Raw genomic sequence first — 15,606 nt, forward strand, 5'->3', positions numbered from 1 at the left:
AAAGAATCTGAAGACAAGCCCTGCTAGGTTTTTCCACCCAGTTTGTTTGCACTGGGTGGCCACCCAATTTTTTTTTTTTTTTTAATGAACCTGGAATTGAATCTAGGGGCACTCAATCACTCAGCCACATCCCCATCCCCATCCCCTTTATTTTCTGTTTTGAGACAGGGTCTCGCTAAGTTGCTTAGGGCCTCACTTAATTGTTGAGGCTGGTCTCAAATCTGTGATCCTCCTGCTTCAGCCTCCGGAGTCATTGGGATTACAGGTGTGTGCCACAGCACCTGCATGATCCTACCCTTTTTGTCTAAATCACTTCCAGCACAATTGTCTATGTTTCACGCATGCCAATGCGATGAAGTCTCCATAAAAATCCAAAAGGACAGGGTTGAGAAAGCTTCCAAATATTGGAACAAATGGAAATTCCTGGAAGGTAGCATGCCTGGAGAGGGCATGGAAGCTCTGCATCCCTTCCCTCACCCTTCACCTTTCTTCATCTATATCCTTTGATATGAACTCAAATGCTCCATTAGGGTGGGTTTTTTTTTTTAATATATCTTTATTTTTATGTGGTGCTGAAAATCAAACCCAGTGCCTCACGCATGCCAGGTGAGCGTGCTACCACTTGAGCCACATCCCCAGCCCCTCCATTAGGTTTTTAAGGAATAACCAACCAGATGTCCCTGTTAGAGCTGAGACTCAGCACTCATAAATTCAGTCATTTCTCTTACTCATGATTTTTATGTTCTATAATGTCACTGCAAACACTGAATTAGCAGATTCCGATCCATTGTTCCTGATACATACAAAGGTGCATGCTGTATTTTCTCTACTGTGTGACTTAAAGACTTCATTTAAGGGCTAGGGGAAAGGCTAGGTGGTAGAGCACTTGCTTGGCATGCACAAAGCCCTGGGTTCCATCCCCAGCACTACAAAAAAAAAGTTGTTTTTCTTTTTTTTTTCTATTTAAAAACATGTTTGACGAGCTGGAAATGTAGCTGAGGAGTGGAGTACTTTCCTAGCATGTGCAAAAGTTCTGGGTTCCATCCCCAATGCCACCAAAGTAGGAAAAAAAAGTCAAATGAAATAGAGACATTCATTCAGTCAAGTTTTTTGAATTTTACTGTGTGCCAAGCACAGTCCTAGGCAGTAACATGAGAAAAATCACAAAACAAGATAGTAACAAGGGAAAAAATATATTCTGCATCTTGGTAATTTCTGGTTATTTCCATGTTGCTTTTCAAAGCATTCTTGGAACATTTGGGGATATGTGGTCTACCCCTAAAGCTTCTGTGCCCACTGTGACCATCTCCTAAACAACAGAGGTTGGGCGGGATCGGTGAATTCCTTCTGATGGAGTAGCCAGGGGTTGGTCACAGCTGGGATCCCACTGGTGGGGGAGTTTACGCTGAGAGAAAACTGTCAATCCTGAGGGCTCAGGACACAGTGAATAACAGGAAGGCCAACTTTTGGGAAGCCAAGAGGGCTTTGGGGCCCTCTCTTGCCCCCTCCCCGAGGGGATGTTCTTAAAGTGCTAACACTGTAAAAAATGATGCATAGCTTCTTGCTATTCTGGGCACCACCATATTTGCTATCCTGGGGACTACTCTCTTCCTTCCCGACTTGTGCTAACACCTGGCACTACATCACTGGAAGCCAGGCCAATGGGGAAGTCTAATGCCCGTTGAAGAGGGTCCAGTGTATAACCTGTGATGCCCAAAAGGAGGTGGGGCAAAGGAACAGAGAAGGGCAGAGATGTATGCAGCAAAAGGGACTAATTTGTCCTTGGCCAGGGCCCCTGGGCCAGGGGTTGGCTCCTGTGCAAAGGGCAGTTTGGTTCTATGCAGCAGGCAGGGTACGAGATGTTCCTGAGGGAACAGAGCTGCATAGCACAGAAAGGACATCCAGGACATGCAGGGCCTCCCCCATGCCTATTGTACAAGGTGCTAAGGAGTACTGATACGGGTCATGTAGCCTCGCTTGGATGCTGGGTGATACCTGAACACACACGGCCAGAGCGCCACTTGCTAAGGCCCAGTCATCACGTGTAGGCACCCAACCTGAGTTGACACAGGGGCTTAGTTCTGGTTGGCAGTCTTGCCAATGATACCTGTGCTCCATGGGTCAGATCCCAGTGAAGCATATCATGTGCATGAACAACAGGGGACCCCAGGGAGGAGACCCAGCAAGTGGCAGCTGCATGGCCTCTTCATGCTAACAGTATAGCCAGGTAGAGGATGACCTGGAAGAGGAGCAGGGGGTTAGGGTGCTCAGGGTGTCCAGAAGCTGGGGTGGGGTGGGGCACTCCCATCTCACCCTTAGCTCAGAGCCAGATTTCATCACTGCTCACGCTGGACACTCGATAGATGTAGCTCAGCATTGGGAGGCGGATGAAGCCTGTGGGGTCAAAGATGCCCAGAGGACTAAGTTCTGGATGGCCCTTGGCACTCAGTGGTCATTGGCACAGTATAAGGCTTGACTAAAGAAGAGGAAAATAGCAGGCCCTTCCCCAGTACCTCTGCTGGTGAGGAGGCCACCAGGCTCAGGGTCCAGAAGCTCTGGCCGGCTGCTGTTGCGAGCGATTGGCTGGTCTGCTTGTTTCCCTGTTTAAGAACAAAGGGGGTCGTGCCCAGGATGAGGGGTGTGCTTCATGGAACCTAACCCCTCTTTCAAAGCACTTCTGAAGATAAAGCAGGGTCACTCCTGGATGTACCTCTGGAATCTGTAGTGAGGTCATTGAGCTGAAGGTTGGATGGGAGGGACATGTTCTCCCGTGGCAGGCGCACATTGTTGAGTTTCAAGTTGTTGGAATCACTACAGGATGTACAAAGGCTGAGACATGTGCTGTTGTCAGCAGCCACTGGCTCCTGCTTTGAGGCCCATTCCAGGCCTCCTAAGAACTCCAGGTCCCCACCAGTCCCCAGCCTATATTTAGGTTCAGCCCATTCAATCCAGTCCCATGAAGAGTTACCTAGAAATCAGAGATGGGCGCCGGGAGGGGCCTGTGGAGAAAGAAACTTCACTGATTCTCAGTGTACTCACCCTTGTTGAGTTCTGCCCTCCTGCCCTTTCACCTCTAATCCTCAGAAAAGTGATTTCAATGCCTAACTTTGGCCCCGAGACCAGAGTGCTCTGCCACTTGCCAGAGATGATCTGTTCTGCCCAGCTCCACCTGCTGGCTGTCCCTGGTGCTCACCCCCCAACCTCCTGCCATTCCTCCAGCCACCCTCTGCCCCACTGCTCCTACCTTTGGTCTTCTTCTCTTTCCTGCAGACCAGGCAGGCCACCAAGGTGCTAAATCCTACTAGGGTGCCCAGGGCAAGCCCTCCAGCCACAACGATGCCCAGCAATGGCACTTCTACCCGGGTGGCCAGGAGTCCTGCAGGTTGTCCATTGGTTAGATTCCAAATGGGTAGCACCCCCAACCTTGAGACACCATAAACTGAACTACTCTGTCTTCCTTACCCAAGATGGCTGGGACAATTCATTCATAGCACCCACCCAAAGGGCAACAAGTCCTCCCATTTCTGAACCATGATCCCTGTGCCCACCTGAAGCTTTGCTGGGTCAGTTGTTAGCAAAGCTCACCTGGGGCCGGAAGCGAGGCACTGGTGACACCCACATCATTGGTGGCCACCACTGAGAGGTTATGTGCCAGGCTGCGGAGTTGCAGCTGAACAGTATGGTTGGTGAGCCAGGGATAGTTCTGAGCATCCAGCACCAGGAAGTCAGAGGTGTTGACAGTTATTGGCCCATCCTGGTCGATCCAGGTGACATTGGCAGGTGGGTTGGCACGCACCAGGGCAAAGAGGACAACCAGGAGGCCTGGACCTTGAGCTTCCTGGTACTTGGCTCCAACCTGGGCAATCTCCGGTTTAACTAGTGCAAAGCAGAGAACAGTACGCTCTCACCACAGCCCTTCATATTCTGGCCCTTTGTTCTTGAATCCAGATAGGAGCCAGAGGCCTGAACCTCTCTTTAGCCAAGGCACTGAGAAACAGGATGGCCAGGCCTATGCTTGAATCCTGGCCCTGCCTCTTACAACTTTTATAACTGTGGGCAAACTGCTTAACCACTTTGTGCTTCAGTTTTCCCATTTGTAAAACGGTAATACAAATAGTAATAATCCCTATAGGATTGCTGTGAGGATAAAGTGAGTTGATATTTGCAAAATGACAAGTGTTTGTTAAAAGTCCTGTGGAACAGCTTCCCCATGGCTGTTGGGGGACCAGGAACCTTTCTTCTTGCCCACCCCAGGGACACTCACATTGCACATTGAGGATGACAGAGGCGTTGGCTGACCGGCCACTGCCTGGGTCCTGTAGGGAGCAATTCAGCTCATGCTGGGCCCGCTGAGCAGTAACAGTAAAGGTGCTAGTGCCTCCAGAGAAGGCCTCCCCGCCCACACTCAGCAGTCTTGAGGTGCTGGCTTCCTGAAGCTGTCCATCCAGGTACCAAGCCAACTGGGGAGTGCCAAGTCCCCCTGACACCCGGCAGGTGAAGGCATGGCGTTCATTCTCCCGAAGTGCCCGTTCAGCCCAGGTCTGACCATCAATTTGTGGCGCCAACTCCCCCCAACCTGGAACACAGCAGGCAGCCTCTGGTTTTGTGCTGTGACTAGGATGAGGTTCCCTAGCTGAGGGGCAACAGGCCAAAATAACAGGGCACCTCGTTTCTCTCATTAGGGACTGGCTGGACCTAGGGTGGGTCAGTGGGAGGGGGGCACCTGGCTCTGGAGTGGGTACCCAAATGTTAGATGCAGGCAAGGAGGGGAGGGATGGGGCTCTGATTTCCGGAAGTTCTTGGCCAAGGAATAAACAGGGATGTACCTGAGCTCAGAAGGGTTGGCAGGAGCAGCAGTGTGTGCGGGAGGGTAGCTGGGCCCTGAGGCAGCCCCATGGTGGCCGGGCCTGGGCCCAGGCTGCTGAGAGAAGGGGGCAGGCCTGGTGTCAGCCAGGTAAAAGCAGACAGGCCTAGCAATTCTTTCAGGAATTTACTCTCCCAAACCAAAAAGGCCCATGCACGCAAACATGAATGTAGACTGGCTCTCGGTGACCAAGGCGCGGCACCTTCAGCAAAGCCCAAAGGCACATACCTGGATACCCTACGAGCGCAGAATCCAGCACTGAACTGCCAGAGACAAACAGCATACATCCGCAAATACAGAGAAGCAAAAATCAAGCGTGCAGCCACACCATACGTATATGCGCGCGCAACACACACACACACACACACACACACACACACACACACACTGCGTCTACATATGCCCCTCCCCCAAAGGGATCGCCCTTCTCCCGAACCAGTCCTCTCCTGCCGCGTTCCCCCTCCCATCTCTCGTCCTATACCCCTTTCCCCATTCCGATTGATTGCTCAGGTGGACTCGGATCCCGGAGGCCGGGATCGCTGAAGCATCCTTCCCCCGCCTCTCAGGCAGCTCACCTGGCTCCCTCCCGAGTGCAGCCAGAGCAACTGCTCAGGTCTGCAGAGCACTGCTGTCTGCTGAGAGGGCGGGGCCTGCGCCAGGCAGAGCCAATCAATGCCCGGGCAGGTGGGCGGCCGTCCTTTCACTGCTTGGCAAGCGCTCAGGGCCCGAGAGGGGTCCATCTCAGTGCCGACTCCCCTTACGTGGGCGCGTGGGTAGGACGCAGAAGCAGAAGCAGGTGCAGTGGGTGAGACTCCGCAGCTTTATTGATTCAGGCCCCCTCCCGTCCCCGGACTGACGAGTTCAGCGCCCGTTGCAGGGACTGCGCAGCTGCCCCATCATGTCGGCCAGCATGCGGTTGCACAGCGCGGCGTACGGGTTGAGCAGCACAAGCTGGCGCCGCGCGAAGGGACTGCCCAGCCGTGCCGCCTGCTCGAAGTCCCTACGGGCGTCGTCGTCTCGGCCCTGCAGCCGCGCCAGGAGCCCTCGCTGCACGAAGCCTTGGCGGGCGGCGCGACCCCGGCCGCCACTCAGCGCCAGGGCGCGGTCCAGGTCCGCCTGGGCACCTGCGGTTGGGTGAGCAGGGGTTATTGGCGCGGCCTGGCAGCCTGGCGCGCGAGCCCCCGCCCACCTGCTGTAGCGCGGTTGAGAGAAAAAAACCGGGGATCGTCACTGAGGTTGGGCAAATGTCTGAGCTGATTGGAGGGGATTGTTGTTCCTATTACGCAGATGAAGCCTGGAAGGACTGAGAAGACTTGTCCTGGACTGTACCACCACTTAGGGGCAGAGCTGGTACGAAGTTCATGTTTTGCTTTATTCTTATTATTATTTTCCACCATAGTTACACCGAAATATGAGTGGAGGATTTTGCTCACCATATTAGTGAATCTGTCCTATTGACTCCGCAAATAGTGGGTCGTTCATTTCACATATAAGTTACAAAACATTTACTGAGTGTGTCACAGACTCTAAATCCCAGAGTTTAAAAAAACGTCATTAGCTGCACAACTGTTTCTTAGGCTTTTCCTTTTGTTGGCTTTTTTTTCTTCTCTTTTCCATTGCACACTTCAGAACAGCTGCTCCCAGGGTTGGGGATGTAGCTCAGTGGTAGAGTACTTTTCCTAGCATGTTCAAAGCTTTGGTTCTAGCCCCAGTACCACAAAACTATTACAACAAAACAATCAGTTTCTTGCTTCTTTATTTCCATGTTTTGATTATCTCTCTGATCTTCATTTTTGTACTTAATTTCTTTGGAAGGAGGTCATGGAGCCAGAGCTATCCTGCAGTGTTTTTGTTAATATTCACATAAAATACTTGGATTGAACACTAAAAGGGGGCTATTGGGGAATTTTCCATTGTTCCCAGAATGTAGTCCAAATTCTCAAACCTGGTATTCCTGACCCTAGGAACTCCTCCACCACCACTAGTCCTAAGAATCACTAAGCTCCTTGCTAGGCTTCTGTAGTTTCCACCTTTGCATCAGCCTGACTTCTGGTCCCTAACATGACCCCTTCTGTCCCATTGTTCCCACTCTGGCTGGAGTGACTGAAAGCAGCTGATTTGATCTAGTCGCCACCAACAACCCTCCTACAGTGAAACCCATGTTTTCAAGACTCAGTCCTATGAGGGCTGGTCAGACACTCCCAGCCCACTTCCTGCTCCAGACAGCCTGGAGATTTGAAATTCTCCAGAGGGAACCTATGCATGCCTTCAGGGTCCCTAAAGACAGTAACCTTTTCTGAAGCCTTCCCACTTGCCCAGCTAACTCCCACAACTCCCACTCATTCTTCAAAACTTTGGTTGGAGAACAGGTCCCATGCTGACCCTTCTTGAATTTGCCGTGCCAGTAACCTGATTACACATCTGCTGTGCCTGCTGGAGTGAGCTCCTGAAGAGCAGTATCATGCAGGTTAAGAACCAACCACTGGCACAGTGGTACATATCTGTAATCCCAGTGTCTTGGGAGGCAGAGGCAGGAGAATCGTGAGTTCAAAGCCAGCCTCAGCAAAAGCTGGGCACTAAGCAATTCAGTGAGACCCTGTCTCTAAGTAAAATACAAAATAGGGCTGGGGATGTGGCTCAGTGGTTGAGTGCCCTTGAGTTCAATCCCTGATACGCGCCTCCCCCACCCCACCCCCCCCCACACACAAAAAGTACCTATCACCTGGATTAAGTCCCAGCTCTGCCACTTCCTGGCTAGGGAATACTGGGCGAGTTAATCTCTGCATGCTTTAGTTTGATTTTGAAAATGGGGATAACAATAGTACATATCTTACTATAACCTATGTGTGAAGTGTTTAATGCCTAGCTGTAGTAACTACTCTATAAATGTTAGCTATTTATTTATTTATTGTTGGTTAAATGTTAGCTCTTAATAGCACATCTTTTTATTCTTTTTATAGTACTGGAAATTGAACTGAGGGTCTTCCATATGCTAGGCAAGCACTCTACCACTGAATTATATCCTCAGACCTTTTAAATTTTAATTTTGACACGGGGGCTCTCTAAATTGCAGAGTCTGACCTCAAACTTGTGATCCTCTTACCTCTGCCTACTGAGTAGCTGGGATTACAGGTATACAGCGATGCACAGACCCAAATAGTGCATCTTTATGTTCTCAGCACAGCCTAGGGTCACACAGTAGGCTCTCATTAAATGTTCCTTAAATTAATGAATGGAATGCAATCTCTTCTTTCACAGTGGCCTTGAGATTACAGGGCCCATACCACATCTCAGGCTTTTTAGGTAAGAACACAAGCTCCAGAAGGATTTGATGACTCCTGGTCCTTGTTCCCCCATCAACAACCAATTCATTTGTCTGTGCTCTTCAGGGGCCCCTTCTGCAGAGGCTCCTGGGCATTACCCCTCACCTGCCGTATCTCCCTGGAGCCTCCGGGCCTGGGCACGATTGTTGTAGGCTGAGGCTCTCTCAGGCAGCAGGCAGATGGCTTGGCCAAACCTTTCCAGGGCTGTGCTGAGGTCCCCAGCCTCTGCTGCTATCACTCCCTGAAGCTCTAGGGCCTTCGATTGCTCCAGCTGTGCTCCAGGGAAAACTCCATCTGTGCCAGGGAAGAAGCAAGGTGGGGATACAGGATCGATGTGCAGTTGAGAACAACAACAAAAAGCCTCTCAGAATTCGGAATCTGGAGACCTGAGCCAGAAATGATTGGGTGTGTGTCACAGCAGGAGTAATTTCAGTGTTTGTGGCAGGTGGAGCTGACGTCACCAAGTCTGGGAGTAAGCACTGTTTCAAAGGGATCTGGGAAAGGGACCTCAGATGGCTACCCATGGCTAAGAGAATGAAGACCAAACTCCTTTACCTGTAGGTCAGTAACTAGTCATAGTCCCTGAGTTGCAGAGCTTGAATTTGAACCCTGGTTCTTCTGGCTCTTCAGTCTGTCCTCAGCTCTGCTTTACTGCCTCCTACTCAAAGCCTGCCAGGACATTACCAGATGGTGAAAATACTCTAATTTTTACCATGAAGTTTCAGTAAGGCTTAGGCTTCTTTCTCTAGAAATAAGATCAGTTCTCCACTAGGGACCAGTGAGGATGCACTCCCTCAGCAGAAGAGTTAGCTAGTAAGAACATTTAACAAGTGCTTGTTGGAATCATGAGAAACTCAACCCCTACCCACGGCCCTACTTCTGCCCTCCATTCCATGGAGGATGACATTGTTATAGCAAAGATTTGAGAGTTTAATATCACTCAAGACTATTAAGCCTGGATATGGAAAGAAGTAAGTGGTAAGTTCAGAGGTGTGAGGGGTAATGGACTTGAGAAACCTTGGCCTTCTTGACAGAGTTTCTGTTGCCAACCCCACTTCTTGGGACACTAAGGATCAGTCGGCTTCTGATTTGAATCTCACACCATAATCCAAGGGGTGGAACAAGCAGCCCCGCATCATCACTTCCCTCTCTCATCATGGGAAGGGGAGTGGGGGCAGTGGACCAGCTTATGTGAAGTGTCACACACCAAGGTCAAACTCACCTTCATCTGCTTCTTCCTTCTCTGCTTCCTCTCCCAGGTCAAACCCAAAAGCATCTCCAAATGGGGTATCAGGGTTGAAGATGGCCTGCAACACAGCCTGATCATTTGGAGTCCCCATGGTGCTCAATGCCTAAGTTCTAAAAGGTGACTCGGGATAAGAGGGAAGAAGGAATGAGGGCTGAGCCTCTAGCAGGCAGTTTATATAGAAGGGGAGGCTCTGCCTGGGGACCACCCCCATGAGGAATGTCTCTCATTCCTTAGCTTTGATGTGTCAGCTCACCCCCCTTGGCCTGGGGTTATCGACCCCTGGCATGGCAGAATATGTATAATTATTTCTCAACTGAACCTAGCCTCCAACACAGAATAAACAAATCTAGTTCCAGCCTTAAGGTGGAGTGGAGCAAAGAGAAAAGTGCTGAAATGTTTTTATTTTATTATATTCACAGTATCTTAGAAGTCTTGTTTGACCTCCCCTGGATAAAAGAGGGGGGATATGCAGAAAGTAAAGAACTATTCCCTTGTCCTCTTGACTCCTTGCTAATATCCAGAATGTTAAATTAGGTCCTGAACATACATCATTGCTAAGGGAATAAAATCCTGCAGTTAGAGAACCAGTGTGTGTGTGGGACCTGAAGGTGGCTATGGGGAATAATTCAGTGATTCCATCTTAAAACATAGCCCTGTGGAAGGTACTCTGTGATCAGGTCACAGTCCACACCTCTCCCCCTTTCTCCACCCATCAAGGCCAAAAGGAAGTTCAACTATGTGCAGCAATAAACTTGACATGTTTATTAATTAAACTATCACTTAAATAAAAAAAAGTGCATAGAAAATAAACATGTTTAAAAACTCCTTTTTTTTACAACTATGTACACTTTTTTACTTTTACATTCAGTCTTTCGTAGAGAGCTTTCAGCATTATTATTTTTTGAACTATTAAAGTATTTTCCTTCATCCCTGTCACAGGGAGTTAACACTGATGGACTTTAGACACATTTTCCTTTTTTTTTTTTTTTCTATTTTTCTCTAACCAGAAGCTTGGAAGAACACAAGGAAAAAAAAAGAAACAAAACAAAAGATCTGTTATACATGATAAAGTTGTCAAGAAATGTCTTATTTCTAGAAAAGAAGCTTGTCATCTGTTGAGCTCTTGAAACAATTATTCAACTACCTGTATTTACTAAAGAGACTGTTAAAAGTTCAATAAAAGAAACACCACAAGTCTATTTTCTTGGTTGAAAGACAGAACTAGAGTACCTCGGAACAAGATACCAGGAAAGCACAGAACACAATTTTCCCCTAAATGCAGGTGGTAACCCCAACATTCATAACCAAAAATAGAGAAACAAGGAGCACAGGTGCTGACTGGCAACGTTCATGGGCAGGAAAATCCAGGTGACACCATTTCTGCATCGCTCTGATCCTAGGAATGGCCTGTTTTATCGTCCCTTTGTGGTTTGGGGTTCCCCATTAGAGAATCAGAGGAACGCTGGCCTGATGTTTTCCTGCCACTACTAGCAACTGCAACACATCCTTATCTATAGTGTTAAGAGAATTAAAAGCCATGGACTGAACTAGGCTTTATTACATGGTGCATTACTATATTAGTTCCTATATATATCATATTTATATTTATTTGAAAACCAAAACAAACAAAAAGGTTGCAAGTTTTTCAGAGTGTGAGACTTGACTGGTATTCATGATTCGGCACAAAACCATCTGCTCAATAACCTTGTATTGCTTTAAAATGAAGGAAATGAAACAAAATTACACCCAGCCCTTTGCAATGACCCGCTTTTCCTTAAAAACAAAAGCAACTTAGTTTATATGAAAAAGAATCCCAAATCAAACTTAAAGTTAACATCTGACAAGGTTTTCACCTTTAGTATTTTCAGATATTTGATTGAACAAGTCAGTCCTTTAGAAAGATACATTCATTAAAAGTGTGTGTGTGTATGTGTGTGTGTTGTTGTATTTTTTTTTTCTTTTTTTTTTTTAAACTCAAGATGGCTGCATGGCGCTCACTGCATTGGCCGGGGGGTGGGTGGGGGGAGGCGTTGACAGAGGAAAGCAGGGTGGTGGGCTGGGTCCTGGCAAAAGGAGTCTGGATGAAAACATATAGTGCCAGGGCTTCCCCTTAATTCTTGTTACTGGTCTAAAAACAGAAAGTGGGGTTGTTGGACATGGTGGGTATCAACAGAGGGAGCCAAGGGACCAGGTTCCGGCCAAAGGGTCAGTGCCATGCAGCTATTCTGGTTACACAGTTGTTACTGGCCACCAGGAAATGCAGCCACAACAGGTTCTAGCAGCAAAGCGTTGAGTGAGCTGGCTCTCACTGAGAACTGAACAGGTTTGCAGCTGTTATTCCTTAGGGATCTGAGGTGCCCCTTGGGGGATTCTTGGGAATGACCCACCACAATTCCTCAATCTGCATTTCTGTGCGAAAATTCCCTTGGTCACTTTCTAAACAAACTCACGACATGTTTTGGAGATAGAAATGCCGTTTTGCCTCATTCCCTCCCACAGGGAAACCTTAGCTTATCCTCCAAGTTGCTGGCAGGTATGCTGACATTTTGGCAATGGACTCAAGGCTGAGCTGTTAAGAGGGATTTCTCATTTCTGTGGTTGACGGTTGGGGGTGGAAAGGCAAGGCAAACCATCTGCAGCTGGTAGGAGAAGGAAAGGTGTAGGTTCCTCCCCTGACCTCAGGGTTTGGGATTATAGAAAGAGGAGGAGGAGGGGGCTCACAGTACAGCATGGCCTAGCAGGGCAGTAACTAGGTCTATTTAGCTGAGTTTCCCCCACCCTCAGACTGGCCTTTGGGTCTTTCTCAAGGTGAATTCATGACCCATCAGTGCATTATTCATTTCAGTAACAAATGCAGCTTAAGGTTTTTTTTTTTTTTTTCTTAAAAACAAAACTAGGAATACAAGGATTTACAAAAAAACCTCACACAGTGCAATAATAAAGGAAACCAGACACTAGTGGAACCCCTCGGGCCACTGCATCTTGTTCATGGGCAAAAGGAGGAAGGGAGGTGAGGTCTGGGTAGAGTGCTTTTCCCCAGTCCCCTGCTGGCACTTCTCCACGATGACAAGAAATTCTGCCATCCTGGCCACAGTGCTGGGCTCCCCTGCATGACAGTGGAAATAGTGACCATGTTCCAGCAAAGCCACCAGACAAAGTTCTTAAGGTCACAGAAGGAAAGGGAGCCCAGGATGGAAGGCACAGCAGAGCCATGAGTCCTGGGGCAGAGAGTGCTGGGCTGAGTCGTATTGCTTTGCTAGACTTAACAGAGGAATGGGCTTCTTGTGGCAAGAAAAGGGTGCCCCAGCCTCAACTTGGACTGCACTACTCTGAAACCTTGTGGCGGGGCAGAGAAAAATCTGCTTTATCGTGAGTGGTCAGACTGTGCTTCAGTTTCAACGGGCTGCCCCAAAAGAGGGCACAAGGGAATCAATGGGTTCTTTGCAGATATGAGGACTTGGTGGGCAGAGGGAAAGGAAAGGAGGTGATCTATGAGGCAGATGGTGATGAAGAATGTCAAGGTGCATTCAACTTGTTAGTTGCTAACTCTGAAGTAGTAAAGATGAGGGAAACGCAAAAGAGCACTGCCTTTCACTACTCTAGGGCCAGTGCCAGAGACAGAGGGACAGTGTGGGAAAGAAGAGAAGAAACTGGTGTGTTAACATACTACAGTAGCCTTTTGAGGAGCTTCAGTGTGGAAGGAGGGGAGTGGCTTAATGGAGCTGGGTGACCTTCCTTCTCCATTATGTCAAAGAGCAGACCCAGGGAACATTACGTCAACAGGGCACAAACAAGCTACACATGAAACAACAAAAAGTACACCTTCCAGGGGGAAGTTGGGCAGGAAAAAAACCAGACTTTGTGTACAGCTGAATATTTTCTCTAACTTCATCCTATGAAAATAAAAAATTATTAAAAACCGATCTTCTTTTAAATTAGGATAATACCGCAGTTTAAAAAATAGCCTTGTCATAAGTGCTTCTCCCTATGAAGTGCTTCTCATAGAAAAATATACAAAATATATTTACATTTATAAAACCTTAAATAGTAAACTGTAAACAGAACAGAGTAAAATCCAATGACTTAATTTAACAGGTTCAGGACTGTCTTGGGGGAAGAAAGAGGAGAAACATTTGATGCTATTTTGACGACATCCTAAGGAGTAATCAGGGCAGTAGTGTCATTTAATTTACTTCATCCATGGATTGCGCACAGGTGGCAGAGGTCCCTCAACACAAGGTGGTCTAGTCCCCAAGTTTTGGGCCTGGAAATCTGATTAGTGTTCTGCCGTCAACTGGTCGCTGACCATTTAGAAATTAAGTCTTCCTATGTCTTAACAAGGGGAAAACAAAGTAACCACGCCCTAGGAATGGGGCCCAGGGGTTGTCCTGGTTGTGACACTCTGGTTGTTGCATGATCAAATCCTATTTAAATAATCTTTATCCTCTTCTAAAAAATCATGCTACATATATTTCTTTAAAACTCTCAGAGGAGCTTTATGAAAACTTCTCCAAATTCTGTCTGGTTATGGCCAATGGCTCCTGTCCACTTCCCCACCTGGAGTGCTTACAGGCTCAGGGAACTTTTTGTAGGCACATCCTACGCCCAACAGGGAGTGTCCTTGAGCAGGGAGTCAATCTCCCCTACCACCCAGAAAGAAATGGAAAGCAGTGGGATGAAGGACAGGGAAAGGGAAGAAAGTAGAGTGAAGAGAAGGAATGGAAGAGGGAAGCCGCTCCTACTGTCAAGAAAGGTAATTGGCTGAGATAAGGCTCACTGGGGTAACACTCCCACTCAAAGCCCACAGGCTCAATGTTTGGTAATTAATTGGCACAACCCCAAGACAGCCTTTTGACACCAGAGGTGCTAGGAATCTTGTCTCCCAACTGGAAGTGAACTCTTAAGTGGGAAGATAGTAGGGAAAAATCACCAAACCTTCTCTATTTGTTCAACAGACAGCCACACTTGGGGCCTGATGAGCAAACTATTAGGTATCCAACCAGCCCTGCATCTGGGGTCTTGCCTGACCCCTCACTTATAGTGCTTGAGAAAGGGCCAAGACAAGGATGACAACTTGTTCTCTGAGATGCTCAGGCCTCAACTACCATATAACTAACCCTCTATAGGCTCCTTCCAGATAAATCTCCTAGGGAATCTGTTTCCCACTTTTAATAGCAAGCAGGGGGCCCTAGGAAAAAGCCAATCAAGGATCTTCAAGACCTCCTCTCTTCCCCAGGACTACGATCACATAATGATGTGAATATGGGACATAAGGGTGTGAAGCCATCACGGAGGCCCCTCAATTGTGCCGGCTCAATCCTGGAGCTCCTACATGCTGGAAAAGGCCTTAGCATTGCTTTGGATGGCCCTGGGTCCTAGGACTCCAGCACAGGGGGAGGAGAGCAGCTTTAATTTAGGAACTTCCGGCACTTCTTGGCGCCACAGTTGCAGGGCAGCTTGTTGCTCGCATCCTCAATGGGGAACTTATAGTCATAAGTGAGTTCCTCTCCACGGTAGATTTTACGCATGGCAAAGATGACAATGTGCTTCTGCCCATCAATGTTGATGACCCGAGAGTAGCAGTTAGGCTCACATGAGTGGTTGATGAAGCGTGCAGCATTTCCATGCATGGTGGCATCTACCACCTCTGAGTCATCAATTCGGAACATGTAGCAACCAATGCCCTATACACACAGGAGAAAGAAGAATTTGTTATTTATTTATTTTTGGTGCTAGGATTGAACTCAAAGCTTTGCATATGTTAGGCAAGCACTCTTCCTACTGAGCTACATTCCCCGTCCTTTTCTTTATTTTTGCAGTATTGTGAATTGAACCCAGGGGTGCTCTATTACTGAGCAACATTCCCCCCCCCCCCCGCCTTTTAATTTTATTTTGAGACACAGTCTAAGTTGCTGATGCTGGCCTGGAACTTGCAATCCTCCTGCCTCAGCCATAGCCACTGATGAGCAGGTTTTTTACTAACTTATCCAGATTTCTCTCTGTTCATACCCTTCAATACTTCCAGGAGGGGTTCCCAGACTACAGGCACTAGACTAGAGGTTTCTTAATGTCTTCACAGGAAAGATAAACCTAAACTTATGTAGCTATGTACTCTCCCACCCCCAGTACAGGAGATTGAACCCAGGGGTTACTCCACCACTGAGCTACAT

At 48.0% G+C, this 15,606-nt stretch overlaps 3 protein-coding genes and 1 long non-coding RNA gene across 10 annotated transcripts in view; 1 reads left to right on the forward strand and 3 right to left on the reverse strand.

Annotated features, from left to right (window-relative positions):
* Positions 1 to 1,168: 1,168 nt before the first annotated feature.
* TMEM25 (transmembrane protein 25) lies at positions 1,169 to 5,572 on the reverse strand. 4 transcript variants are annotated; one of them, XM_081311930.1, is made up of 10 exons: positions 5,440 to 5,572; positions 4,827 to 4,921; positions 4,265 to 4,576; positions 3,586 to 3,876; positions 3,245 to 3,376; positions 2,969 to 2,999; positions 2,711 to 2,811; positions 2,514 to 2,600; positions 2,314 to 2,394; positions 1,169 to 2,239 (listed from the first exon to the last, which is right to left on the reverse strand). In XM_081311930.1, exons 2-9 carry the CDS (start codon positions 4,894 to 4,896, stop codon positions 2,321 to 2,323), a joined length of 1,098 nt encoding a protein of 365 aa, XP_081168056.1. In that variant the 5' UTR covers positions 4,897 to 4,921; positions 5,440 to 5,572; the 3' UTR covers positions 1,169 to 2,239; positions 2,314 to 2,320. The 4 variants fall into 4 exon arrangements, with proteins under 4 accessions (XP_081168056.1, XP_081168053.1, XP_081168054.1 ...); XM_081311927.1 differs by having other exon boundaries at positions 1,169 to 2,394; XM_081311928.1 differs by having other exon boundaries at positions 1,169 to 2,394; positions 4,827 to 4,918; positions 5,440 to 5,560.
* A 153-nt stretch (positions 5,573 to 5,725) lies between these two features.
* On the reverse strand, positions 5,726 to 9,530 carry TTC36 (tetratricopeptide repeat domain 36; the record flags this gene model as incomplete). Its single annotated transcript, XM_081311967.1, has 3 exons — positions 9,410 to 9,530; positions 8,293 to 8,481; positions 5,726 to 5,988 (listed from the first exon to the last, which is right to left on the reverse strand). The coding sequence occupies exons 1-3, from the start codon at positions 9,525 to 9,527 to the stop codon at positions 5,726 to 5,728; spliced, it is 570 nt and encodes a 189-aa protein (XP_081168093.1). The 5' UTR covers positions 9,528 to 9,530.
* LOC308658999 lies at positions 5,942 to 12,316 on the forward strand. Its single transcript, XR_014024269.1, has 2 exons — positions 5,942 to 6,214; positions 9,447 to 12,316. It is a non-coding gene; the product is annotated as an uncharacterized lncRNA (long non-coding RNA).
* Positions 11,141 to 15,606, reverse strand: part of KMT2A (lysine methyltransferase 2A) — an 85,702-nt gene continuing 81,236 nt past the window's right edge. For all 4 annotated transcript variants that reach the window (XM_081311894.1, XM_081311893.1, XM_081311892.1 and 1 more), the window contains one exon: positions 11,141 to 15,120. In XM_081311894.1, the coding sequence (XP_081168020.1) occupies positions 14,845 to 15,120 (276 nt within the window). In that variant the 3' untranslated portion in view covers positions 11,141 to 14,844. The remainder of the gene's footprint in view (positions 15,121 to 15,606) is intronic.

This window comes from Spermophilus citellus, assembly GCF_964194105.1.
Source record: "Spermophilus citellus genome assembly, chromosome: 2".
Lineage (NCBI taxonomy): Eukaryota > Metazoa > Chordata > Mammalia > Rodentia > Sciuridae > Spermophilus > Spermophilus citellus.